The following is a 27,301-nucleotide window of genomic DNA, read 5'->3' as shown; positions in this document are numbered from 1 at the left end:
TGGGGGAACCTCAGAGTAAATTGGTTTTGGACAGACATACTGAATTTTAGTTGCCTTTAAAACAAACAAACAAAAAAAGACACCAGTAGGTAACTAGAGAAAGGCCCATGTGAAAAGGGGACTTCTCAGCTAGGTGCAGATACAGGAGTCAACATTCATATGGTGGTTAAAAGCAATGGGACCTGATAGGATCATTCAGGGAGAAATAAGGGTTTAGGGCAAAAAAGTCAGAGGATCATACACATTAAAGGGCATGTCCAAGAAAGAGGAGTTTATAGGAACCAACAAAAAACAGTGACCAGAGATATATGAGTAAAAACAGATTATTACTACACAGAAGCCCAAGGAAAAGAAGGCATTTCAAGAAGAAAAAAGGAACACTGGAAAATGTTGAAGGAAAAGAAATAGCAAATTAAAAATCTCACTTTATACCACTTAATATTAATCACTTTGAGTATATATCATCCAATGTCTTAAAATTAGGCCTCTGTCATGCCAAGAGCTTCTTTTAAGATTAACCAGATCAATCACTATTACCATCACCCCAAAATCAACCCAAACCAAAGGGGTTTTCAATAAGGAGATTCAAGATCATCCTTATTCTACTCAGAGGTTTCAAGCCCTCATAAGGCTTTGGAAAGGCTAAGGACTCTTATTTTATAATCACTGATTACATTTGAAAGCTAGTTCTAAACATACCTCTTAATTTTTCTCCAACACTGCCATTCCAAGGACTTTCTTTGAGTAAATTTGCAGAACGTGAATAAATATCTGTGGCATGAGGCAACAAGAGCTGAAGATGTTTATGAAGCAATGCCACACTGCTTGAATTCTGAGGGGGAAAGTTGCTAAATTACTACACTTTAAAAGATTCAAGGTACACAAATGTCATGGCTTAACCAAATATCTGAGTTTCAAGGTCCCTGAGAGATCACCATAAAAGGCAAAGAATCAAATACCTCGCTAATGTTATTGATGTGACAAAATGCCAGCAGCTGTTTCTGCAGTGAACACAGCAGTTCATGAAGATGAGCAGGCTGACTGTTCTCCGAAGATGATGTTCCAAGCAGAAATTTATCACTATTCTTTTCTAGCTCTCCAAATGCTTGATCCTAAAATGATACATAAATGAAGATCATATATGAAGTGCTTGAAAATGAAAGTAAGGTCCTACCATAAATGATTCTGATTTAAGAAGCCATTGCCATCTTTCTTCAATATTATAGATTTTTAAATCATTGCTATGTTGTTATTAGCTATTAGATAAGATTTATCAAAAAAATCTCAATTTGTTTTTCCATTAAAGAAACAATACATATTTCACCAAAGAAATTTTGAAAATACAGAAAATAATAGGAAAACAGTACAGTACCCAAAGACAACATATTTCAACATTTTAATGCTATTGTTTTCCAGATTTCTGTAAAGTTTTTGTTTTCACACGCTTGTGAATTTCTAACATCACAATTCTTAAAAAGGAAATTTATTTCTGACTATAAAAGAAATAAGTGGACTAGCACTGGCCAGATAGCTCACTTGGTTGGAGTGCCGTCACATACACCAAAAGGTTGTGGTTTCAATTCCCCAGTCATCGGGCGTACAGGAGGCAACCAACCTCTCAATCTCTCTCTCTCTCCCTCCCTCTCTGTCTCAAATCAATTTAAGAAGCATGTCCTCAGATGAAGATAAAAAAAAAAAAGTAAAATAAATAAGTGGACTAAGTAGAGATGATAATTAAATATAATATGTGATCCTGGATTGAAAGGGAGCTGCTATAAAGGACAATTTAATGGGACAATTATAGAAATTTGAATATGGACTATATATTAGACTCGAGGCCGGGTGCATGAAATTTGTGCACTGGGGGTGTGGGGGGATCCCTCAGCCCAGCCTGTGCCCTCTCACAGTCCAGGACCCCTCTCTCCTTACCAGCCACCTGCTTGCTGCTCCCTACAGCTCAGCTCGCTGCTCCTTAGTGTTGCCGCAGAGGCTCCCGCCACTGCCGCTGAGCTCACCAGTTGTGAGCCCAGCTTCTGGCTGAGCAGCACTCCCTCTGTGGGAGCACACTGACCACCAGGAGGCAGCCCCTACGTTGAGCGTCTGCCCCTTAGTGGTCAGTTCATAGCGACCAGTCATTCCACCATTCGGTCGATTTGCATATTAGGGTGATATTATATAGGATAGTAGTTCTGCATCAATGTTAAATTTCTTGAATTCTATAAATGTTCTGTTGTTATGTGAGAGAATGTACTTCTTCTTAAGAAATACATGTTTAAGTGCTTAGGAATAGCCAGCATGACATCTGCAACTTACCTCAAATGATTCAGAAGAAAAAGATCGATAGATAGATAGATAGATAGATAGATAGATAGATAAGGCAAATTTGGGTAAAGAATACACGGAGTTCTTTCAATGATTCTTGTAACTCTTGTGTAAGCTTTAAATTATTTCAAGTTTAAAATATTTTTTTAAATGCATAATGTAAAAAATTTAGAAAGTACCAAAACTGTATTTTAAAAAACTTAAAAAGCATCATTCAACCAATCACCCAAAGAAAATCACTATTAATATTTTTGATGTATTTCTTTCCTGATTTTTGTGACTTTTTGATAATATTGCTCATTCTATTTTTACTCTTCTCTTTTCCAACAAATTCACAAATATTATCTACATTTTCATAAACCACCTATATATATATAAAACCCTACTATGCAAATAGACCGAATAGCAGAACCGAACCGGTCGCTATGACGTGTGCTGACCACCAGGGGGTGCACACAAAACATGGAAGGCATCAGCAGCAGGCAGCAGAGTGTGGAACATGGCAGGCATCAGCCATGGCAGTATGGTGGAGCAGGTGAGCAGGGGCACCACGATCCAGTGCACCGGTCACTGTCATTCGGGCGAGCCTCTAGTGGTTACTGAAAATTCTTTGCTCCTACATGCCATGGCCCCACCCGACGTTCACACCTACTGCTGGCACCAGCCCCACTCGCACCCACTACTGGCACCAGAGACCAGAGCCGCTGTTCTCATCCACTGCCGGTGCCTGGCTCCAGCCCCAATTGTTTGGTGCCATCAGCAGGTGCAAGTGGCTGGCTGCAGGCCCCAATCGCCCCTCAGGACTTCTCCACCTCCCCCAGCTCCTGAGGGACAATCAGTGACCACAGCCGCCTCTTGCACTTGCTGCCGGTGATGGCCCCACTCACACCTGTAGCCAGCGCCAGAGCCGCTGCTCACACACACTGCCAGCGCTGGTTGCCAGTCCCGATCGCTCGGCGCTGTCAGCGGGTGCGAGTGGCGGCTGCCAGCCCCTCAGGGCTTCTCCACCTCCCCCTGCTCGTGAAGGGCAATCGGGGCAGCAATGGCTGCTCACACACATTGACAGTGCCGGCTCCTCTCGCATCCGCTGCTGGCACAGGCCCCAATCGCTCTGCGCCATCAGCAGGTGTGAGCAAGGCCAGTGCCATCAGCACATGAGAGTGGCAGCAGCTGGGCTGCCGGCAGAGAGGGGACCAAGGGCCACAGCAGGAGGGGCCGGGCTGGGGCATGGAGGATGGGGCGAGACCCGCCCCTGCGCCCACCGCAGCCTTGTGGCCCACAGTTCCTTTGAAGGTGCACAAATTTGTGCACTGGGCCCCTAGTGTATATAAAACTTGAGTCATATAATATTTCACTGAGTATGTATATATATATATACACACACACACACACACACACACACACACACACATATACTAGAGGCCCGGTGCACAAAAATTTGTGCACTTGGGGGGGGGGGAGGGTCCCTCAGCCTGGCCTGTGCCCTCTCACAGTCTGGGACCCCTCGGGAGATAGCGACCTGCTGGCTTAGGATTGCTCCCGGGTGGCAGAGGGCAGGCCTAATCCCTAGGTGCAGCCCCTGGTCAGGCTCAGAGCGGGGCCGATTGGGGAGTTGGGGCGCCGCCCCCTGTCATGCACAGAGCAGGGCGGATTGGGAGGTTGCGATGCCACCCCCAGTCACACTCAGGGTAGGGCCGATTGGGGGGTTGGGGCACCGCCCCCTGTCACACTCAAGGCAGGGTCGATGGGGAGGTTGCAGCGCCACCCCGTCACGCACAGAGGAGGGCCAATCCGGGGGTTGGGGTGCTGCCCCCTGTCACGCACAGAGCAGGGTCAATCAGGGGGTTGGGGAGCTCCCCGCTGTCACGCACAGAGCAGGGCCCATCAGGGGGTTGAGGAGCTCCCCCCGTCACTCACAGAGTAGGTCCGATAGGGGAGTTGGGGCACCGCCCCCTGTCACACACAGAGCAGGGCGGATCAGGGGGTTGGGGCGCTGCCACTGTCACACCCAGGGCAGGGCCAATGGGGAGGTTATGGCTCTACCCCGTCACACACAGAGCAGGGCCCATGGGGTGCGGGGGGGGGGGGGGTTGGGGCGCCGCACCCTGTCACACACAGAGCCGCAGGGTGATCAGGGGGTTGGGGAGCTCCCCCTATCAGGCACAGAGCAGGGCCGATCAGGGGATTGGGGCGCCTTCCCCTGTTAGGAACAGAGCAGGGCCGATAGAGAGGTTGTGGCCCCGCCCCCTGTCACACACAGAGCCGCAGGGCGATCAGGGGGTTTGGGCGCTGCCCCCTGTCACGCTGATCCCGGTGCCGGGAGGCCTCGCGGCTCTGCTGATCCCGGTGCTGGGAGGCATATTACCCTTTTACTATATAGAATAGAGGCCTGGTGCATGGGTGGGGGCTGGCTGGTTTGCCCTGAAGGGTGTCCTGGATCAGGGTGGGGGTCCCCACTGGGGTGCCTGGCCATCCTGGGTAAGGGGATGATGGCTGTTTGCAGCTGGTCACACACCCTTCAGGGTGGGGGTCCCCACTAGGGTGCCTGGCCAGTCTGGGTGAGGGGCTGAGGGCTGTTTTCAGGCTAGGACTGAAGCTCCCAACTGCTCCTTTTTTTCTTTTTTGTTTTTATTCTGGGCCAGCTTTAGCTCTGGCTCCAGCTCTGAGGCCTCAGCTGCTGAAAGTAGGTATCTGGTTTGTTTAGGTTCTATAATCAAAACTCTGTATCAACTCCAGCTCTGAGATCCCAGCCCGCTGAAGGCTGGTTTCTGGGGTTTTGTTTAGCTTCTATATTTGTTACAATGTTTCTTAAACTGCAGGCTCAGAGGCCGGCAAGGCAGGTGGGGAACGGTGGTTTCCTCCATCACTGAAGCAAGCAAGCCTCATGTTAGTTTCAAGCTGCCTGGCTGCCGGCCGCCATCTTGGCTGGCAGTTATTTTGCATATCGCCCTGATTAGCCAATGGGAAGGGTAGCAGTTGTACGCTAATTACCATGTTTCTCTTTTTTTTCTTTCTTTCTTTCTTTTTTTTTTTTTAAATATATATTTTATTGATTTTTCACAGAGAGGAAGGGAGAGGAATAGAGAGTCAGAAACATCGATCAGCTGTCTCCTGCACACCCCCCACTGGGGATGTGTCCGCAACCAAGGCACATGCCCTTGACCAGAATCGAACCTGGGACCCTTCAGTCCGCAGACCGACGCTCTATCCACTGAGCCAAACCGGTTAGGGCCATGTTTCTCTTTTATTTGATAATGTGTATGTGTATATATATATATATATATATATATATATATATATATATATACACACACACACACACATATATATAATATATATATGTATATATATATTATATATATATATATCATATAATTTAATCATTCCCATATTTTAGACATTTCAGTTGTTTCTAACTTCTTATTATCCTATATAATAAAAGGCTAATATGAAAATTGTCCCTACGGGCGGGAGTTTGACCAACCAGGAGTTAGACGTGCGCTGATCACCAGGGGGTGGCGTGGAACATAGCAGGTGTCAGCGACACAGCGCTGGCAGTGGGTGGCAATGGAGGTGCTGCCAACCCAGATGGGCCCTGACGAGAGCAGGACCGCAGCAGGACGGTGGAGCAGGTGAGCAGGCAGTGCCTGGCTAAGGCGGGTGCGAAGGGAGGCCCCGGCCAGCGGCAGCAGCAGGCAGCCAGGGGAAGGGAGGCCCTGGCGGGCAGCTGCTAGGGACCCTACCCATGCAGTATTTCATGCACTGGGCTTCTAGTTGGTTATAATTAATGATGCAATGAACATCTTTATGCATAATATATGGTCTGTTTACAATATGCAAAAGAGGATCTCAGAACATTTTAAGACCCTTGCAATATAAGCACCATTATAAGCTCCGAAATAAGCACTATTAAAGAGAAACTGACTGTTTGTATCCCCTCAAAATTCATATGTTGAAGGCCAATCTCCTCAAATATTTTAATAATTGGAAGCAGGATCTTTGGAAGGTGAATTGTTGTGAGGGCAGAGCCCTCATGAATGGGATTATGCCCTTACAAAAGAGATCACAGAGAGCTTGCCTGTGTGAGGACACAGGCAAGAAAACCACCCAGTCCTCCAGTGTCTTTGTCCTGAATTTCCCATCTGCAAACTAATTAATAAATTTGTGTTCTTTATAAGGCACCCAGTCCAGGGTACTGATATAGCAAACCAAACAGATTAAGATAATTTATTATTTTAGCCCAAAAGTAGTATTTTATTGCCATGTCCACATAATATACACATCTACCTTAGCCCTAATGACATAATAAAGGAACTACTTTAATTTAGCATAAATGTTCCTTAAAACTTTGGAAAAAAATTTCAGACAATAACAAGTGGGTATGTGTGTGTGTGTGTGTGTATATATGTATGTATGTGTGTGTGTGTGTATACACACACACACACACACATACATATATATATATATCACTTCCCATTCCACTTATAGTCAAATATCAAGTCAAATTTACATTCTTAAATCTGAGAGAAAATAATTTATAAGAACAACTATACTCTAATCTAGTCAACAACCTTTTAATGTAGGCAGAACAAAACACTAAAACTTATATAGAAGGAAAAGAATATACAGACCTGACACTGAAGAGGTCTAGGAAACAATGTGAAAGGATACACAAACAAGTTGAAGTTAAGTTATACAGTACATTTTGACTCTAAAAATTGCTAAAGGGTATGCAGTTATAATGCTATGGTTAGATGGGGTTATTTGGGCAAGGATTCCTAGAATAAGGCGGGGGGTGGGTTGGTAGATGGGAAGATATCAACCAAAGAACTTGTATGCATATATGTATAATCCATGGACACTGACAATAGGGTGGTGAAGGTCTGGGGCAGGGGGTGGGGGTGGACCAGAGGGGGTCAATGAGGGAAAAAGGAGACATATGTGATACTTTCAACAATAATGATTGTGTGTTTTTTTAAGTTACAGATTGGTAGACAGAAGAGCAAGCAGAAGATAGGTATGCCATGTGCAGGAGATCAAGAGTGGTATGTAAGCCAAATGATAAAAGGTCTGAAAAAGTTTTAATTTAATACAATCTTGTTTTTTAATAAAACAAGGTTATTCCAGCAGTAGGATACTGAGAAGACACCAATAGTGAAAACAGCTATAACACTACTATTAATATTAGGTCCTGATGGCCCGAGTTAGAACCTATAGAAATGAAAAGAAAAAAAGAGATGGATCTAAGAAACACCACAAAGTAAAAATTAATGGCCCCCTAATACAGGGAAAGCTACAGTGTCCACCTTCTTTTCACCAGTTGAACAGCCTATTCTTAGTTAGTGCCAATCATATTGTTTAATTATAAGATTATATCTGGTAAAGTCAATCATTATTATACCCATCCTCATTATTCCTTTCTTGCAAAATGTTGACTATTTGTATCTGTTTATTCTTGTACATTAACATCAAAAAAATTTCAGTAAAATTCTAAAATAAATCTCTTTGGAATTGTCAATTATAAGTCAGTAGGCAGCCAGAACATTTCAGAAGATTTGACATGTTTTTTGCCCTATGGAGGAGTGGAATCTAGAGCTTTATTTCATTAGTGTTTAAATGTCAAAATATCTTGACTTAAAGTGATATCTTCCACCTCTAAAAACAAAGAAAAAAATAAGAGCTTTATTATTATTATTATTTTAACCACACACAAAAAAGAACTTACTGTATAAAATCCTAAATTCCTTAAGAGAGTCTTCATCAAAATTTCAGCTAGATGGGTGTCTGGATGGCAGCTTTGAGTGCCATAAGGTTGATCTGACAGGTTTCCGTAGCCAGTACACACAGAAGAGAGGTCAGCAGCATCAGAGGGTGAACTATAGCCAAGTAAGGAGGCTACATGGGTATGATCTTGCAAACTTGTCAGAATGATATCCAGTTGCATTCTCTAAAGAAAAATATTTCCATTGATAAAATAGGAATTAGCTTAAAACTCACTAGGAAAAAAAAAGATCCCAGAAAAAAACTATACTAATGATGATAAATAATCCACTTCATATTCTGATTAACAATAATCTTTTAGCAAATAAGTAATCAAAAGAAAAGCTATCTGGCCCTGGCTGGTGTGGCTCAGTGAGTTGGAGCATCATCCCATACACCAAAAGGTAGCAGGTTCGGTTTCCAGTCGGGGCGCATGTGGGAGGCAACTCTTCAATGTTTCCCTCTGACATCGATGTTTCTCCCTCCCTACCTTTCTCTTTTCCTCTCTCTGAAAAAAAAAAGAAAGAAAGAAAAATTAAAAAAAGAAAAGCTATCCCATTAATACCACTTGGGAAAATGCAACTTAGAGTTTTATTCCATTCTTTATTATAAAACCTAAAACTCTAAGCTAAAATGGCATACTCTGCATAATGATTTTAGCACTGTACGTAGAAAGGAGTCAGAAACGTCAACAAATAAACTATACTACACATTCTTCTACAGAATTACCAATGAAACTATTTATTCTAACGTTTAAAATATGTAACTGAAACCTAAGCTAATGCAAAATACTCATTGCAAGGCACCTGTGAATATTATATTACAAGGACGCACCATTTTCCCCAGACATGTTTAACTCTACAATTGATTGTTCTACTTGATTAAGCAAAATGTACTTACTTTAATGTACAGAAGATATTAAAAAAAGAATAAGCACATTCATATCATCAAATACTTTTTCATAATAGTCATCTTTTACCTTTTATGTAAGCAATTTCAGACAAAGTTCTGGGCATGGAATCAATAATAGTGCATGCCCTTGATTTCAATTCAGTACATTACAAATAAACTAAAAGGTCTCTGATTTGAAAGTGTAAGCAACACTGGAAAAATTAGCCATAATTTTAATAATTACCCCCATAATTTAATAAGTTATCATTTACTTCACCTTCATTAGAAATCTGGGAACTCTCCCAGCAGAAAACATTAAATACAAGGATTCACCAGAACCATCAAGTTAAGTGCACTATTATTTCATAAACACAAGGCAATCGATTAGTTTTATTTTTCTCTCTCTGTGCTTTGTATGTGATATTACTGGTTTACTTAGATACCATGCAGAAGCTCACCTGTCCTTTGGATAAGCTTTCCCATCTATCAGGTCCTTGGGGTAAAAGAGAATGAAGTAACTCCATACGTTCTCGTAATGGAGGTAATAGCATGGTTGCTCCCACTGACAGAGTTTCAATTACCACCTAATATTAAAAAAGAAAAGTGTATTTATTGGCCTGGTTCTTACCTTTTTAATAAATAAGATAAATTAAATCCACTGACATTAGGATCACAGAAATCACAGAAAGTGGATCATGAAAATCTAAATAGAAGTTATGTGAAAAAAGAAAGCATGCAAGTCCTTATTTAAATGTCTTTAAGAAGACCAGAATACATATTTTCGATTTGCCACTAAATAGATAATCATCATCCAACAAATATTTAGTGTTGAATACAGCATTGGGCCTCGTAAGGCTCTCTGCAAAGTTGAGCAAAACTCCTGAAGTGTCCCAATTATGAAAGATAAGGAACTGTAACAGAGTGCAGGAGACTAAGGAGAAATAACAATTAAATGCAAAACGGGATCCTAGATAGGATCCTACAAAAGAACAAGGACATTAGTGGAAAACTGATATAATTTCTAATAAGGTTTTTAGTTTAATTAATAGTATTAAGCCAATGAAATTTCTAGGGTTTGAGCACTGTACTGTGGTTATATAAAGACATTAGTATTAGGGGAAGCTGGGTGACAGATACATGAAAATCCTATTATTTATGCAACTTTTCCTTAAGTCTACAATTGGTTCAAAATATAGCACTAAAAAAGAAAGAAACAAAACACAGCAACAGTGATTGCTGAAAACAGATAAATTATTAGAAGTTTCGGGGAGAAGGAAAAAGGAATACAAACATTCCTCAACAGAAACAGCCTTATACACACCCTGGGAGAATCCATCTCCTAAGAACTCTCCTAAAACAGAGGAGCTACCAAGGAGGCTCAAGGAATAAATAAACGATTCTAAGGATATTTTTTTTAAGTTAACTTTCCTTACTTAATTCCAATACTTATCAACCTTTAAAAAAATATTTCACTACTTATTGCTGATATTAAATTCTCAGTTTCACGTTAATGTTAATACTCCTACCTACATCCCAGCGACATGCCCCTGCAGCAGAAAAATCACCATCTTTTTTGTTTTATTTTAAACTGACATGTAAGTCACATGTCATAAAATTCCTGCATGCCCCCCACTGGGGATTGAGCCTGAAACCAGGGTATGTACCCTGACCAGGAATCAAACCCTGATCTCCTGGTTCACAGGTCGACGCTCAACCACTGAGCCATGCCGACAGGGCTAAATTCACCTTTTTTTAAAAAAAAAAATTATCACCCAAGGATATGTTTTTATTGATTTTCAGAGAGAAAGGGGGAGAAAGAGGGGGAGAAATCAATTGATTGCCTTCCATACATGCACCGACTGGGGGTTGAACCCACAACCTAGGTATATGCCCTGACTGGGAATCGAACTTGCAACCTTTTGATGCATGGGACAATGATCCAACCAACTGAACCAACGGGCCAGGACTCACCTTTTGAAAGTATGAAATTCAGTGGTTTTTAGTATATTCAGAGTTGAACAACCATCACCACTAATTTTAGAACATTTTGTCATCACCCAAACAAAGAAACTCTGAGCCCATTAGTAGTCACTCCTCATCTCTCCCTCCCTCAAACCCCTAACAACCAACTAATCTATTTTCTATCTCTATGAATTTGCTTACCCTGAACATTTCATGTATATGGAATCATACAACATGTGGCCTTTTGTATATGGCTTTTTTCACTTAGCATACTGTTTACTAGGTTCAGTCACATTGTAACGTGTCAGTTTTTCATTTCTTTTTATAGCTGAGTAATATTACATTTTGTTTATCCACCATTTAACAGACATTTGTTTATTTCTACTTTTTGGCTATTACAAATAACTAGAGGCCCGGTGCACAAAATTTGTGCACAGAGGGGGGGGGGTGTCCCTCAGCCCAGCCTGCACCCTCTCCAATTTGGGGCCCCTTGGAGGATGTTCAACTGCTGGTTTATGCCTAAACTGGCAGTCGGACATCCCTCTCACAATCCAGGACTGCTGTCTCCTAACCACTCGCCTGCCAGCCTGATTGCCCCCTAACTACTCCCCTGCTGGCCTGATTGACACCTAACTGCTACCCTGCCAGCCTGATTGCCCCCAACTGCCCTCCCCTACGGGCACGATTGCCCCCAACTGCTCTCACCTGCCAGCCTGATCACCCCCAACTGCCCTCCCCTGCTGGCCTGGTCCCCTGCAATTGCCCTACCCTACCAGCCTGATCTCGCCCCTAACTGCCCTCCCCTACCGGCCTGGTAGCCCCCAAATGCCCTCCCCTGCTGACCTGTCACACCCAACTGCCCTCCCATGCTGGCCTGATCTCGCCCCTAACTGCCCTCCCCTGCTGGCCTAATGGCCCCCAACTGCCCTCCCCTGCTGGCCTGTTCGCCCCCAACTGCCTCCCTGCCAGCCTGGTCGCCCCCAACTGCCCTTCCCTGCCAGCCTGGTCATCCCCAACTGCCCCCCCCCCCCCCGCCAACCTGGTCACCCCTCGCAGCCTGCTGTTCAGTCGTTTGGTCGTCCCTTACTAACCCTCCTGCCAACCGGGTCACCCCATGCAGCCTGCTGTTTAGTCGTTTGGTTATCCCTCACTAACACCCTCCCCCCGCTGGCCTTGTCGCCCCAAGCAGCCTGCTGTTTGGTCGTTATATTGTGATGGCATCCCGGACAATTTGCATATTCCTTTATTAGTAGTATAGATATTGCTATAAACATTCTTGTACACATTTTTGCACGGACATGTTTTCAGTTTCCATGGGTATAGATCTAGGTGTGGAATTGCTGCATTACACAGTAACTCTATGTGTAACTAAGAGATTACCTGTTTTCCAAAGTAGGTGTTCCATTTTACATTCCCACCAGCAATGTATGAGGGTTCCAATTTCTCTACATCCTCACCAATATTTATCATTGTCAGTCTTTTTTATTATAGCCTCCTAGTGGGTATGAAGCATATCTCATGTGGTTTTTATTTGCATTTCCCTAATGACTTACAATGTATATTTTTTCATGTTTTTATTGACTATATTTATATCTTTGGAGACACAACTACTCAGATTCTTTGTTCATTTTTTTTTAAATTGGGTTATCTTTTTTATTGTTGAGTTGTAAGAATCCTTTACATATTCTAGAAACTAGCTTATCAGACATATGATTTACAAATATTTCTCCCATTCTGTAAATTATATTTTTATTTTCTTGATAATGTCCTTTGAAGCATGAATGTTTTTCATTTTGATGAAGTCCAATTTACCTTTTATTCTTTAGTTGCTTGTGCTTTGGCTAAGAAATCAGTGTCTAATCTAAGGTCATAAATATGATGGATGAATGGGTGAGCAAAATGTGGTATATACATAAAACAGAAGGTTATCCAGCCTTAAAAAAGAAGTAAACACTGCCATATGCTACAACATAGATGAACCTTGAAGACATTATAATAAATGAAACAAGCTAGTCATGAATAGACAAACAGTATATGATTCCACTTATATGACACACCTAGCATATCCAAGTCATAGAGACAAAAAGTAGAATGGTAATTGCCAGGAGCTTGAGGGAGGGAAAATGGGAAGTTATTAAACATGGATATAGAATTTCAATTTTACAAAATGAAAAGTTATGGAGATGGATGGTGGTAATAGCTGTACAACATTATGAATGTATTTAATGCCACTGAACTGTACACTTAAAAAATAGTTAAGATGGTAAATTTTATATTATATGTATTTTAACATAATAAAAAATAAACTAGGTCATTGTCCTCATAAATTCATTTTCTGGTGCTCAAAAACAGGCATGTTTATAAATAGACAACTTCAATACAATGCCTTACAATGAGAACACATATAAGAGAAACCTAACCTGGCAGGATAGCAGGGACTGAAAGGGTTTCTCAGAAATGACATTTGAGCTCTATTTTAAAGGACAGATTGACCAAAAACATTTGTTCTCCCAAGAAAATAGGAGTAGGGGAAAGAACATCCAACTGAAGTTTTCTAAGATATAGTTGAATTTATAAGCTACAACCTCAGAGAAAAATGTGCCTTGAGAAACAGATTCATGAGTCCTATACTCTTACCTCTTGGATTTCATCTGGGACAGTTGAGTCCATCAGTCTGAAGAGCAAATTTCGAAGTGGACCTGCCTGTCTCCCAAGAATGCTGGTAGCTACCCCTCCCGCAAGTGCAAGAGCAAGGTGATTTGATAGCAGCTTCAGGCACAGCTTGAGGAAACTATGGTGTTCCCTGAAACCAAAAAAACTGCAGTGAACTTTTGGAACATAAAGAGCACGTGCTTTCCAGTTTCAGTAACATTTTTTTCTCTTTAAAAATTTTGTGAAATTATGACCACAGTAATTTTTAAAACATGATTCATGAAATTATGGGTAACTCTCCAGAAAGATTATTATCAACAAGTATCTAAAGTTTAGCTCTTTTTTAGATTGTAAAGAATTTCATATAATTGAGAGGAAAATCAAACAAGAAAGAATAGTAAGTCAAAACTCTGGGGAGAGGTCAATGGGGGAAAAAGGAGGCCTATGTAATACTTTAAACCAGCAGTCGCCAACTGGTAGTCCATGAGGTCCAAAAGGTTGGCGACCACTGGTTTAAGGAAACCTTAGGAGCAGCGTCACCAACCGGTGGTCCACAGACCACTGGCGGTCCATGAGGTCCTAAAGGTTGGCAACCACTACTTTAAACAATAAAGAATTAAAAAAATAAATTCATCCAGCATTCCAAAAATAAAAAGAAAATAAGTCAAAACTTGAAATGAGTAATTAATAGACATGCACGTGCGCACACACAAATATACATATATAGAACATACCTTGATGAAGGGAAAGGGAGTGGGGGAATCTCACTGTTTATTTTATCACAGTATCTCTCAAGAAAAGAACGCAGGTGTGAGAAGGTACTCTCTTCAAGATCTACACAATAAGGTCGGTGCCATGCAACAACTTGTCTAGAAAAAAGCATTAAGAAAAATCATGGAACCGCCTTAACATAAAATTATTACACATGATCAAAAACAAAATCTATACCATTACTAAAGCTGAAAGTTTCAACAAGATACACAGAAAACTTTCTTGATTATGAAGGTGATAAAACCCTTCATTTTAGCAACTGAGGAAAACCAAGAATTGGCCATCCCTAGAGTTCTTCAAGAAGAAAATATATAACCACCATCTGTTTTGTAAGGTTTGGATATTCACTCACCTGAAGGCAGAAGGCTGAGACACATGAGCTACTATAACCCCTTCTAAGGGTCTATAAAATGTTTATTTCATTTTAAGAAACATAGCCTGACTCTATACAGTGACATACTGACATCTATTAAAAGAAAAACTCCTAAAAACGCTTGTGAAGATTTTCAAGATCTTGGAAACAAACTACCTACATATAAAATGGGAAGTTGCAGAGTTAATACTAATAAATTATTTATATTAAATTTATTATACTTTTGGGCTTTTGTTTTAGAGGGTATAAATGTATTTAATTGGTTACAATGTCATAAAAAACCCCACCTGAATCAAAGGTCTAGAATGCAAATACAGTTGACCATTGAACAATGCAGGGGTTACAGGTGCTGACTCTCTACCCAAGTGCAGTAAAAAATCCATGTAGAACTTTTGAATCCCCAAAAACTTAACTGTAGTTGTCCCTTAGTATCTGCACAGGATTGGTTGTAGGACACACCCGCCGCCTCCCTGCCCCTTGTGAATACCAAAATCCGCAGGTACTCATGTCCCCTATATAAAATGGCAGAGAAAAATGCATACAGTTGGGCCAACTTCCACAGACTCCCAGCCACAGATTGAAAACTACTGTTTTCAATCCGCAGTTGACTGAATTCGTGGATGCAAAATGCACAGATATGGAGGACTGGCTGTATATTTATTGGGAAAAAATCTGTGTATGTATAAGTGGACCAGCACAGTTCAAAGCCACGTTGTTCAAGGGTCAACTGTGTAATACATTCTAGGTTGTAAATTAGCCCACATGCATCTAAAAATATCTGAAACAACCCTCAAATTCCTTAAAATCCAATCTCCTAATATTGGCTAAAAGTCACCAACCCAATTAAACAGATCTATGTTTATTATCACTTCACAAAAAAGCTAAATTTCTGCAAAAAGTAACTTATTTTATTTAAAAGTCTGGCAACTACTCTTTCCAAAAAACCAACCAGATAAAGGGTACAGAGGCTAATTAATTATTTAAATCAATTAAGCCTACTTCTGGTTTTGATTATTTTAATATAATTTCCTGTTGATGCTTATACATTAAATTTTAAAATAATTATCTGGGCCCGGCCAGTGTGACTCAATGGTTGAGCATTAACCCATGAACCAGGGGGTCATGGTTCACTAACAGGTCAGGGCACATGCCCAGGTTGTGGGCTCTATCCCCAGTAGGGGGTGTGCAGGAGGCAGTCGATCAGTGATTATCTCTCATCACTGATGTTTCTATTTCTCTCCCTTCCTCTCTCTGAAATAAAACATTTTTTTTTAATCATTATCTGGACACAGAAGAAATTCAAAATGTTTAGAAGACAAATTACGAAAATATCTTAAACTAGGGGCCCGGTGCACAAAATTCGTGCACTGGGTGTGTGTTGGGGGGACACTCCCCCCCCAGCCTGCCCCCTCTCACATACTGGGAGCCCTCAGGCATTGACCCCCATCACCCTCCAATCGCAGGATCGGCCCCTTGCCCAGGCCTGACGCCTCCGCCAGAGGTGTCAGGCTTGGACAGGGGACCCCCATCTCCCCCTGATCACTGACTCTGGCCCGCGCCCAAGCCTGAGGCCTCTGGCCCAGGAATCATGCCTGGGCAGGGGACCCCCATCTCCCTCTGATCGCTGGCTCCACCCCCCACCCAAGCCTGATGCCTCTGACCCAGGCTTCAGGCCTGGGCAAGGGGACCATCATATCCCCCCAATCCCCAGCTCCGCCCCCCACCCAGGCCTGATGGCTCGGCCAGAGGAGTTGACCCTCATCACCCTCCGATCACCAATCACCGGATCGGCCCCTTGACCAGGCCTGAGGCCTCCGGCAGAGGTGTCAGGCCTGGGCAGGGGACCCCCAGCTCCCCATGGTTGCAGGCTCCACCCCTGCCCAGGCCTAAAGCCTCTGGCCTAGGCGTCCGGCCCGGGCAGCGGGGACCCACAGCTGCAGCGGCCCCACGATTGTGGGCTCCGCTTTAGGCCCAGGCAAGGGACCCCTAGCTCCCGGGACTGCCAGCTTCGACCGTGCCCAGCTCCCATCTCTGGCTCCACCCCTACTTCCTGCTGTCACTGGCCAGGGTGGAAAAGGCGCCTGATTCTCCGATCGTGGCTGGGGGCCGCCTTTGCCCTGCCCCCCAGCTCTTAGCTCCCCCCTGGGTTTCTGATCACTGTCAGTGGCAGGGGGCTTCTTCCTGCTTTCCCTTTCGCCTCCCTGCATTATGCCTACATATGCAAATTAGCCGCCATCTTGTTGGCAGTTAACTGCCAATCTTAGTTGGCAGTTAACTGCCAATCATAGTTGGCAGTTAATTTGCATATAGCCCTGAGTAGCCAATGAAAAGGGTATCGTCGTACGCCAATTACCATTTTTCTCTTTTATTAGATAGGATACAGGGATAACCTCATGTTATAAAACATATCTAACCCCAATATTCAAATGGAAAGAAATCTAATGTCAACTTACAATAATAAAAAAACAATACTAAAAATGTTCAGAAGGGTATTTTATAAACAAAGCACAATTATTTCTGATTTTACTTCTACTGTTATTAAAACACAAAATTTTTTAAATGTGGCCACTCTTACCTGTCTCTAGGAAGAGCAGTCCATGCCAGACTATGTGATGTTCCAGCAGAGATCTGCTGAATAGCTATGCCATCTAAGCCACTCACTTTCTTTGGTTTAGTAATAGGACCTGTGGAATTTCCTTGTCCACACTGCCCCATTGAGTTATTGCCCCAGGCATAAACTTCATTATCTAAAAACAAAACACAAAGAACAAAAGAAAAGCCCAATTTAAATGTAATGTATTTGTGGAAGGTGATAGTTAATACTATTTCTTAAAAACAAATGACTTTACCATGAGAAAGAGCCAAACAATGACTGTCTCCAATAGAAATATCAACTATTCTGGTGGCAGCCAGTTCTTCAATAAGCTTGGGTCTCAAAGCTGTAGCTTCTGAAGAACCACAACCTAGACAAGCTCCACAGCCCCAAGCATAGACCTGAAACAAATAGAAATACACTACACATAATAACCTGAGAAATTAGGAATAAATATCATAAAGAACAGTGTGGTTTAATACTAAATAATAACTTTATTGTTAAAAATAGTATTTATTGTTTTGATTCTTTTAAAGATGCTTATAGTAATTTTGCTGTTTTTAAAAGTTCATTATACAGGCAGACAAAAACCTGAGCTGAAAGAAAAATAATTTGTCATAAAAAAAACATAGAATGATCTTCTGAGAGATTCTGCCAAAGCTACTTATTGGCTTGCATTGTGTTATATTTGCCCAAGCTTAGTAGCTTAGAAATACTGTTGCTATCTTAAAACTTCTCCTTTACATGTTTCTCACATTGAAAGTCCCAACAAATATTATTGTGTTGACTAGACCAAGGTGTGATCATATAAAAAAAAATCTATAAATCATAAAACTGCCATTTATGATTTAGTTGAAAAATACCTTATCTCATTGTGATAACAATTTTAATTACCACTTAGAAAGAGGATCATGTGAAACAAACATCTTTATTTTTGACTAATACTGATTAAAGATGTTTGAGGGAAATATGAGGTGAAAAATATGGAATATAAAAGAATAAACGACTGCCAATGTGGCAACCCAAAATCAAAATAATCAGCAAACCGAACAACTTCTTTTCTTTCAATGGGTCTTATAGACTCTTATATTTGTGCCATCAAGTTTGGGAATTATTTTGTCTTGCAATTATTTCAGGAAAGACTACTGAGAGGTTAAACCTCTTCAACAAAAAAATGAAGAGCAAATACTTGTACCAGTTGCCAGAAAACTTATTTAAGTATAGAATGCCACATAATTCCAGTACAAGAAAGGCTTGTTAGGAGGGATTAGGAACTAAAGATAAATAAATTGATAAAATATATAGCCAATGTCATTGAAAACCTCCTAAATCATTCAAATACAATATAATACTGTCACTCATTAAGACCCACACAGCTCGTGCTCTCCCTCTCAGGAGCACAGCCGTGCCTGTGCCCCACCCCCCCAAAAAAAGACTCACATAGCTAAGTTTTGCTACTGCAGTATTCCTTTGCTTGAACACAAGATGAAGAACTACTTGGCTTGCATACATACTGTATTTTTCAACACAAGAATCATACTTAATATGGTGGTGAGTTAGTACTGAAGAGGCCTAAGGGACTGAGATGAACCAAGGAAAAAGTAGATATTCATTTCATACTCAGCAAGTAGTATAATGGTAAACAGAACTACCCTTACCATTCAAAAGTATCTCTCTCACTTTATTTTTTTCTCAGTTTATGTATTTGACTTCACATAACTTAGTGTACTCATAGTGCAAATAATTTACACTTTTCTTTGGAATTTAATGTACTGAATTTATCACTATTATTATATTACTAGAGGCCCGGGGCACAAATTCGTGCACCAGTGGGGTCCCTCGGCCTGGCCTGTGGGATCAGCCCAAAACTGGCTCTCTGACATCCCATGAGGCGTCCCAGATCGCAAGAGGGTGCAGGCCAGGCCGAGGGACCCCACCAGTGCACGATCAGGGCCGGGGCGGGATGCGGGAGGTTGGCCAACCAGGGATGGACCACAGAGGGGCTCCAGGGCATGTCCGGCCCATCTCACTCCGTCCTGATCGGCCAGACACCAGCAGCAAGCTAACCTACCGGTTGGAGCGTCTAACCCCTGGTAGTCAGTGCACGTCAGAGCAAGCGGTTGAGCGGCCTTAGCATATCAGCATATTACACTTTGATTAGTTGAACGGACGACCGAACAACCAGACACTTAGCATATTAGGCTTTTATTATATAGGAGGATTAGCGACTAGTAGTTAAACAGTACTTCTTGGTTTATAGAAACTTTCCATTCAAATAATTGTTGTTTATGATCATTTGTAAGCAAAGCAGAAACTATTACCCCTCTCTTGCAAAAGAAGCATTGATACTCAAGGGAGGTCGGTGATTTGTCTGTGGTTATACAACAAATAAATGAGCATCTTCTGGCTTCAATTCATTGATTCTTAGCACAAAACTCTCAGTGAGAAAGATGTAAAACAGAAGTTTTAAGTTTTAAGGTAGCAACCAGCATTATAACAAACTAGAGGCCCGGTGCATGGAAATTCATGCACTGGAGGGGGGCGGTCCCTCAGCCCAGCCTGCCCCCTCTCACAGTCCAGGAGCCCTCAGGGCGGGAGGCGCCCCGGTGATCAGGGGAAGGCAACACCCCCATCACACCTCTGCTGCTGCCACTGCCAGCAGCACAAGCCTCAGTCGGCCCTGGTTACCTGAGCCTTGGGCAGCCACCATCCGAGGCTTGCCTGCACCTCGAGCTGGCCCTGGGCAGCTCGGGGCTGAGGGGACTGGGCACCGCCATCTTGTGGCTGTGGGCACCACCATCTTTTTGTGGTGTGGCAGTCAATTAGCATATTCCCTCCTTATTGGCTGTGGGTGCCACCATCTTTGCAACAGCGTGAGGGTCAATTAGCATATTCCTTCATTATTAGATAGGATAACTAATGTAGTGAAGTACAAGGTGATAGTTTGAGGTAGATTTTTTTAGTTTATTGATTGATTTTTTTTAGAGAGAAAGAGGGAGAGGAGGGTTGAAGAGAGAAGAAGAGAAGAGAGGGGAGAGGGGGAGAAGGGAAGGGAGAGAGAGGAGGAGAGGGAGGGAGGGAGGGAGCGAGGGAGGGAGAGAGAGAGAGAGAGAGAGAGAGAGAGAGAGAGAGAGAGAAAGAGAAAGAAAAATAGATCTGTTGCTCCACTTATTTATGTACTCACTAGGGGCACGGTGCACGAAATTAGTGCGTGTGTGTGTGTGTGTGTGTGTGTGTGTGTGTGTGTGTGTGTGTTTCCCTCAGCCTGACCTGCACCCTCTCCAATCCGTGAGCCCTCAGGGGATGTGCTACTGATGCCTTAGGCCCGCTCCTCATGGTTCTCTGCTCTCTGCGGGGCCTGCCTGCTCCACACTGCAGCGACGGCCAAGCAGGCTGTCCTGGGTGCTGCCTACAGGCCATGCTTGCCTGCTCCTGGGTCGCCGCAGCGATGGCCAAGCAGGCCGTGCTGTGCTGGGAGCTGCTTCCTCTCTGCTGTCAGTCTCCCCAGAGGCGATGAGGTTAATTTGTATGCTCACTCCTGATTGGCTGGTGGGCATCACAAAGGTATGGTCAATTTGCATCTTTTTCTTTTATTAGTGTAGATTGGTTGATTCTTATATGTGTCCTGACTGGGGACAGAGCCTGCAACCTTGGTGTAAGGGGATGACGTTCTAACCAACTGAGCTAACCGGCCAGGGCATGAGGTAGGTATTTTAGGACACAAGGCATTCAAGTCTCTCAAAAAAAATTTTTTTAGTTATATGTTAATTTCCACTTTGCTGCTTATCTGCCTTTTGATATAGTTAGAAAACATTTTTATAACACTACCTGGCACATAAGGGATTCCTATATGTGAGAGAATGTGTGGTTAGCTCCCTTTTCCACAGTCATTGCTGATGAATGTAAGCAGGAAATTACTGTCAGTCTATCACCATACCAGGACCCTTTCCATCACAAACAAACAAAGGGAAGTCAAGATACTCATGTATAAGTTCAAAAGTTTATAAAGAGCTTGTAAAATTCTGACTATCCTAAGCCTGACTAACCCTTTCTCAGGACACCTAAACCTCTCAGATTATTTTACGTATGAAAATGTTCTCCTTACCCTCTCTTTTGATCACCTTCTTGCTTTGTTAGTTAGTTCATATCACTGGTTCCAGCAAGAGCTAGTCTCTCTTTCCCCCACTATCCATGATTTTTAGGAAAACACTTAAGTGGTAAAAGGTTTTACAAAACCATCTTAATACAATGAAACAGGGCTAAGGGCAGGTTTACCTGGGTCACACAGGCCAGTTCAAAAAATCTGATTCCTTCTCAGATACTGTACTTCAAACAGGAGAAAATACATATGTTTTAAATGTATTTTTTAACTTTAAAATTTAAATTACTTTTTAGTCACCTAGTTTTAGGAAATGATCTAAGCCTTCATGCTCATCCCTTAGTCTTACCTGCCCTGTTGATGTCAAAGAAAGTGAAGACTGGCTCCCAGCACAAACTTTGCGTATGAACATTCCTTGTAAAGCTTCAATAATTTTAGGTTTATACACCCTGTTCGTATCACCATGGCCAAGTTTGCCTATGAAAACAAACACACTCAAGTTAAATAATTTGTTTTAAAGAACCTCTATTCTTGCAATTAAAACCACCTTAAGTTAGATATAGACAATTATTTTTTCTGTTTTTCTCTCCTTTTATAGTGATATTTCTAACTTCAAAATTGCTGATATACTAAATAGCTCCTATATTAGAGTGCATATGAAATAATTGTTTTTAATTTTTGAAAAGATTTAATAGTTCATGAACTAGAAAACTTGGCAAATCACTAAAGAAGAAAAACAAATGGCTAACATATATTCAACCTTACTAAGAACCAAAGAAATGCAATTAAAATATTATTTTCACTACTGAAATAATGTTTTAAATTATCTTACTTTAATACCTAGTGGGGTATTAAAGAATATGGGGAAAGGGGCATTCTCACATTGCTGACAGGAGTGACTAAGTAAAATGGACAAAGATTTAGTCATTCATTGTACTGTTTTTAATACTGGGGAAAAAAATGTAAACTCTCTACTCAACAATAAACTAGTTTTATCAGTTGTGCTACAATCGCATGAAAGAACACTTTGAGCCATTTAAAAGAAAAATGTAGAGCCATGCTTGTTGACATAGAAAGATATTCATAAAATACTGTTAGATAAAAACCAGCAGGTTATTAAATAATATCTACGTAAAGATAGGCCTGCTTTGGTTTTTAAAAGACATCTGTGCAGCAATATATAGTATGTACAAATTTGTGTAAATGCATACATATTTAGATGTCTATCTACCAGTTTTAACAATAGTTATAGCAACATTTGTAGAAACAATTCATTTTAGGTTTTTTAATTTCTGCCATCAGTATTTGGTTTTTCTACAATAGACATGTACAACTGAAAAATAATTTTTAAACATCTCAGGAAAAAAGGCCAAAGTAATCAACCAATAAATATTTACATACCATTGTCTCCTCCTCCAAACGACCATACAGTTCTCCCATCTTTAGATAAAGCAATAGTATGTGAACTGCCACAAGAAACTTCTCCTACATTGCTAATGTCTTTTACTAATGTTGGAATGTTACGGCTATTACTGTCACCGTGACCTTGGTAAAACACAACAAAAAAGAAATGTTAACTCTTCTTCTTTTGGCTATTACTTCACAGCTGGAATACACATTACAAATTAATAGAACTGATGCATTTTTAAGTACAGATAAATATGAAAAACAGAATCATTTCTATCATCTTCTCTCATCAAATCTTCTGGACAACTCCCAAACTGTGTCACCCAGTCTGCCAATGACTCATTAGGACATTCTATTTATGCTCCTCTCATAGCACTTTGTCAAATGCTGTCTAGTATCATGCTCATATTGATTTGTTTTCCCTTCCCACTAAATTATACACACCAAGATCATGATGGTATCTTTCTTATCACTGAAATCCTACAGTGCCTGCTCATAGTATACACTCAGTAAATACTTGATAGATTTCATTACATTTTCAAATTTTAGCACCAAAATCTAGGTATTCTGTATATAAATTTATCTTCCTCTGAACTTAAAAAAATAACAAAATAAATTACAGTCTTTGGCCTATTAATTCTAGTCTCACTCAATAACCATCATCATTTCTATTTTTCTATGAGAATAATTTCAATAAAAAATGTTACCTAATCTTCCAAAGTCTCCTTCACCCCATGTGTACAATTCGCCATCCTCTGTTACAGCAGCGCTATGTCTGTACCCAGCCGACACACAAACAACTACCTGCATTGCACACAAAGTGAATTTGATGAACATGAAGATGAAAAAACATATAGTTCATATTTGACCCCATATGAAGAGACTTCAAAGATACTGATATTCACAACTCATCCAGGACAAGGCTGCCTGGCTAAAGGGTCAAGAAGGTGCTGAAATACGTTATGTATTTTAGAGCAATGGCTATATGCTCTACATTGGCCAGGCCACAAACCCTGGTTTCCACCCAAAGGAGAGGACAATTTTTCTTAATTCAATTCACACAAAGGCAGTGTAAAAGCTAGCAACTCCCCCAACCCCAAATATATCAATCAATTACTTGCAAGAATATTATATCATGCCCTCGCCGGTTTGGCTCAGTGGATAGAGCGTCGGCCTGGGAACTGAAGGGTCCCGGGTTCGATTCCGGTCAGGGGCATGTACCTTGGTTGCGGGCACATCCCCAGTGGGGGGTGTGCAGGAGGCAGCTGGTCGATGCTTCTCTCTCATCAATGTTTCTAGCTCTCTATCCCTCTCCCTTCCTCTCTGTAAAAATCAATAAAATATATATTTTTCTAAAAAAAAAGAATATTATATCACTACTCAAGTCTTTACTCAAAGAGTTAGACAGGGCTAAACACTAATGGAACAATAAAAAAAAAAAGTTTAAATAAACCATTAAAATAAAACCTCCAATCCTGGCTAATCAAATAAAACTCATTATATAATAGGAATAACTCTCAAAAACACACTATTACCAATGCAGAAAGATCTAAGCAATATATAAGCTTACATTAATGAAACTCCTGACAGTAGGGTAAAAACTTGGTGAGTAAAAATTAGGGGAATAAAGGCATATACCAATATATTTTGGGGACCACTCATACCTTCTAACACTGATCAAAATCACTGACTACTTAATAAAGATACACAGGAAAAAAATCTACACCAATAACTCCATATCTTTTCAATTTCTAGTTTGTCTAATATAAAAAATTAGAACTAATTTAAAAAAATTATAATTAAGGAAGAAAGGAGGTACAAAGACTAGGAATATACAACTTCAAATAGTGTTTATCTGAAGTTCCTTAGAGCCCTATATGCAACATCTTATCAAGTATCCCCTGATATTGTCAAGTGGAATATTCCAAAGGTCACTGCTTGGGGGTTGATGTCTAAATTAAACTACTGAAAGTTACATTAAACTAAAATTCATTCGATTAGCCAACCTTGTCAACCAACCTCCCATGAAGGAAAAGTGTCCTACATGTAATTCAGATATAAAATTAAAACTTAGCCCTAGCCAGTTTGGCTCAGCAGATATACTGTCCATCTGTGGACTGAAGGGTCTCAGGTTCGATTCCAGTCAAGGGCTCGTACCTAGGTTGCAGGCTCAACCCCTAGCCCTGGTCAGGGTGTGGGTGGGAGGCAATCAATCCATGTGTCTCTCTCACATCGATGTTTCTCTCACTCTGTCTCTCCCCATCCCTTCCACTCTCTCTAAAAAATCAATGGAAAAATATCCTCCGGTGAGGATTAACAACAACAACAAAAAAATTGAAACTTAAACATTAAGAGATTTCTATGTGAGGAAACTTTCATGGAAAGAATACAATTTTAAAATGGTGAGACCCATATAAATGCATATAATTATATACTAAGGAAGGAGATTTAGGTTTAGTGTTTATTTTTGTGTGACCTTGGGCAAGTTACTTAGCCACTTCAAAAGCCTCATGTCAAATTTCAGTGGGAAGGCAGGGGAGGGTTGGAGGGGCGGGCGGTAAGAGATCAACCAAAGGACTTGTATGCATGCATATAGCATAAACAATGGACACAGACACTAAAGGGGTAAGGACATGGGGGGGGGGGGGAGGCGTGGGGCGGTGGTGGCCAGGGGGAGATCAATGGGGGAAAACGGAGACATATGTAATATTATATATGATACTTTAAACAATAAAATAAAAAATTTTAAAAATGTACAAAAATATATATATAAATATACTATATATTTGAAATAATTTTGAAAAATATTTTCTCTCAAAATTCTTAGTTACAAATGCTGTTTTAAATCTTTCTGAAAATGAATTTATTTAAAATGTGAATCATTTTATACTGCAGGATTTGTATATATAATGTTTCTTGTAAAGTATGAAACAAAATCTTTTTTTTTTTTTTTACAAAAAAAACAAACTCAGAGATCAGAAAAAGTAAACCTATGAAATGATAATTTCAATATTATTTTCATAAAAGCAAGCTTTTCTTATTAAACTTTTAGGATGGATTTAAGATGCATAAAGCAGAAACTAGGGATATTGTAACTATGACAGCACATAATTTGGGGACCTAATAAAACTGCAGACCCTGGGGGGAAAAAAAGCCTCAAGTAAGTTTCTGTTAAGATGCTACTTCCTCCAAGAGAACTCTGACCTAATTATCTAATATCACACACCTCACCCAAGTTAGTATCTATTACATTACTCAATTTTCCTTTACTATTATTTGAAATTATTTTATCTGTTTGTTTACTTATTTATTATCTTTATCCCACAGATTAAAGCTCCATGAGAGCAAGGGCCTGAAATTCCTTAGAGCCCCATATTCAGTTCCCTTACCTGTGAAATGAGAAAAACTACCTGAATAAGGTTATATAAGAATTAAAATTAAATAATATATGTGAAAATGTTTGGTAAATCATAAAAGAATTATACAAAAGACAAGCCAAAGAGCTGGGGGGAATGCAACTTCAGAAGGAACACAACAAAATCTGAAAGATAGCCCCAGTGCATCTAATTATTTTTTTAAGTTAAAAAAGAAAACACATACCTTTCCTTGAAGAGGGCCCTGAATAAGCTTGGGATATTTCTGTGTTGAACTATTTCCATGTCCCAGTTTCCCATAATCACCATCTCCCCAACTGAAGACTTCTCCTTCTGTGGTAAAAGCTAAAGTGTGACCATCAGATCCTTTGGAAGATGAAACCTTTTTAATGGACCTGTGAGGCTCAAATGTTAACTTTTTTAAGGTAGACTGATTATTAGAATCTCCAAGGCCCAGTCTCCCATAGCTGCCTTTACCACAAGCTCTGACAGAGCCATCCGTAGAAATGACAAAAGTGCAGTATTGTCCAGCTTCAATCTATAAGCAAACAAATAGAAATGTAAATATAAAATGCTTCTGTTAGAAACAATGTGTTAACATTTAAGGCTGTTTTTTACCAAAGAGGCTCAAAAGCAGTCTTTTAAAGCCAACTAGGGCATGGATCTTCATAGTGATTGAAAAGTAAATAGAAAATTAAGAAACCCATTAATGGCCTTTTCACATTACCTTTGTTGTGCTCAGATTAACATATATTTATCTTTCCAGGTTATTTACCTGGTCATGGTTCAATGAAACAACAAAGTAAAATGGTGTTTCTTAAAGGATAAAAAATAAAATGTTCCTATAAATTTCTTAGGGTCCATTATAGAACCATATATATTCTAAATTCATTTTAAAATGTCTTAATGAAAATAATAAAATAGAACATCCAGCTTGGCTAACGGTAGTTACAAATGTAAAAAAGTGACCATCATAGAAAAATGAAATGCCTATCTGCTAAAGGGAAAATTCCAGTTTTTATTTAGTATTACCACTTATGTTGAATATAATGGTAAGTATGTTGCCACTCATAACTCTTTAAAAATCCAGATCCCAA

At 40.7% G+C, this 27,301-nt stretch overlaps 1 protein-coding gene across 11 annotated transcripts in view; it reads right to left on the bottom strand.

Annotated features, from left to right (window-relative positions):
- Positions 1-27,301, bottom strand: part of HERC1 (HECT and RLD domain containing E3 ubiquitin protein ligase family member 1) — a 193,038-nt gene that overhangs the window by 119,507 nt on the left and 46,230 nt on the right. For all 11 annotated transcript variants that reach the window (XM_059698824.1, XM_059698814.1, XM_059698883.1 and 8 more), the window contains exons 5-16: positions 26,431-26,742; positions 23,538-23,634; positions 22,825-22,968; positions 21,773-21,900; positions 17,581-17,725; positions 17,307-17,478; positions 14,322-14,456; positions 13,573-13,738; positions 9,432-9,557; positions 8,048-8,269; positions 960-1,112; positions 700-832 (exon numbers count right to left, since the gene is read on the bottom strand). In XM_059698824.1, coding sequence (XP_059554807.1) covers positions 700-832; positions 960-1,112; positions 8,048-8,269; positions 9,432-9,557; positions 13,573-13,738; positions 14,322-14,456; positions 17,307-17,478; positions 17,581-17,725; positions 21,773-21,900; positions 22,825-22,968; positions 23,538-23,634; positions 26,431-26,742 — 1,933 coding nt within the window. The remainder of the gene's footprint in view (positions 1-699; positions 833-959; positions 1,113-8,047; positions 8,270-9,431; positions 9,558-13,572; positions 13,739-14,321; positions 14,457-17,306; positions 17,479-17,580; positions 17,726-21,772; positions 21,901-22,824; positions 22,969-23,537; positions 23,635-26,430; positions 26,743-27,301) is intronic.

This window comes from Myotis daubentonii, chromosome 1 (genome assembly GCF_963259705.1).
Source record: "Myotis daubentonii chromosome 1, mMyoDau2.1, whole genome shotgun sequence".
NCBI lineage: Eukaryota > Metazoa > Chordata > Mammalia > Chiroptera > Vespertilionidae > Myotis > Myotis daubentonii.
Note: the sequence above shows the minus strand (reverse complement) of the source record. Positions and strands in the feature narration are given on the sequence as shown.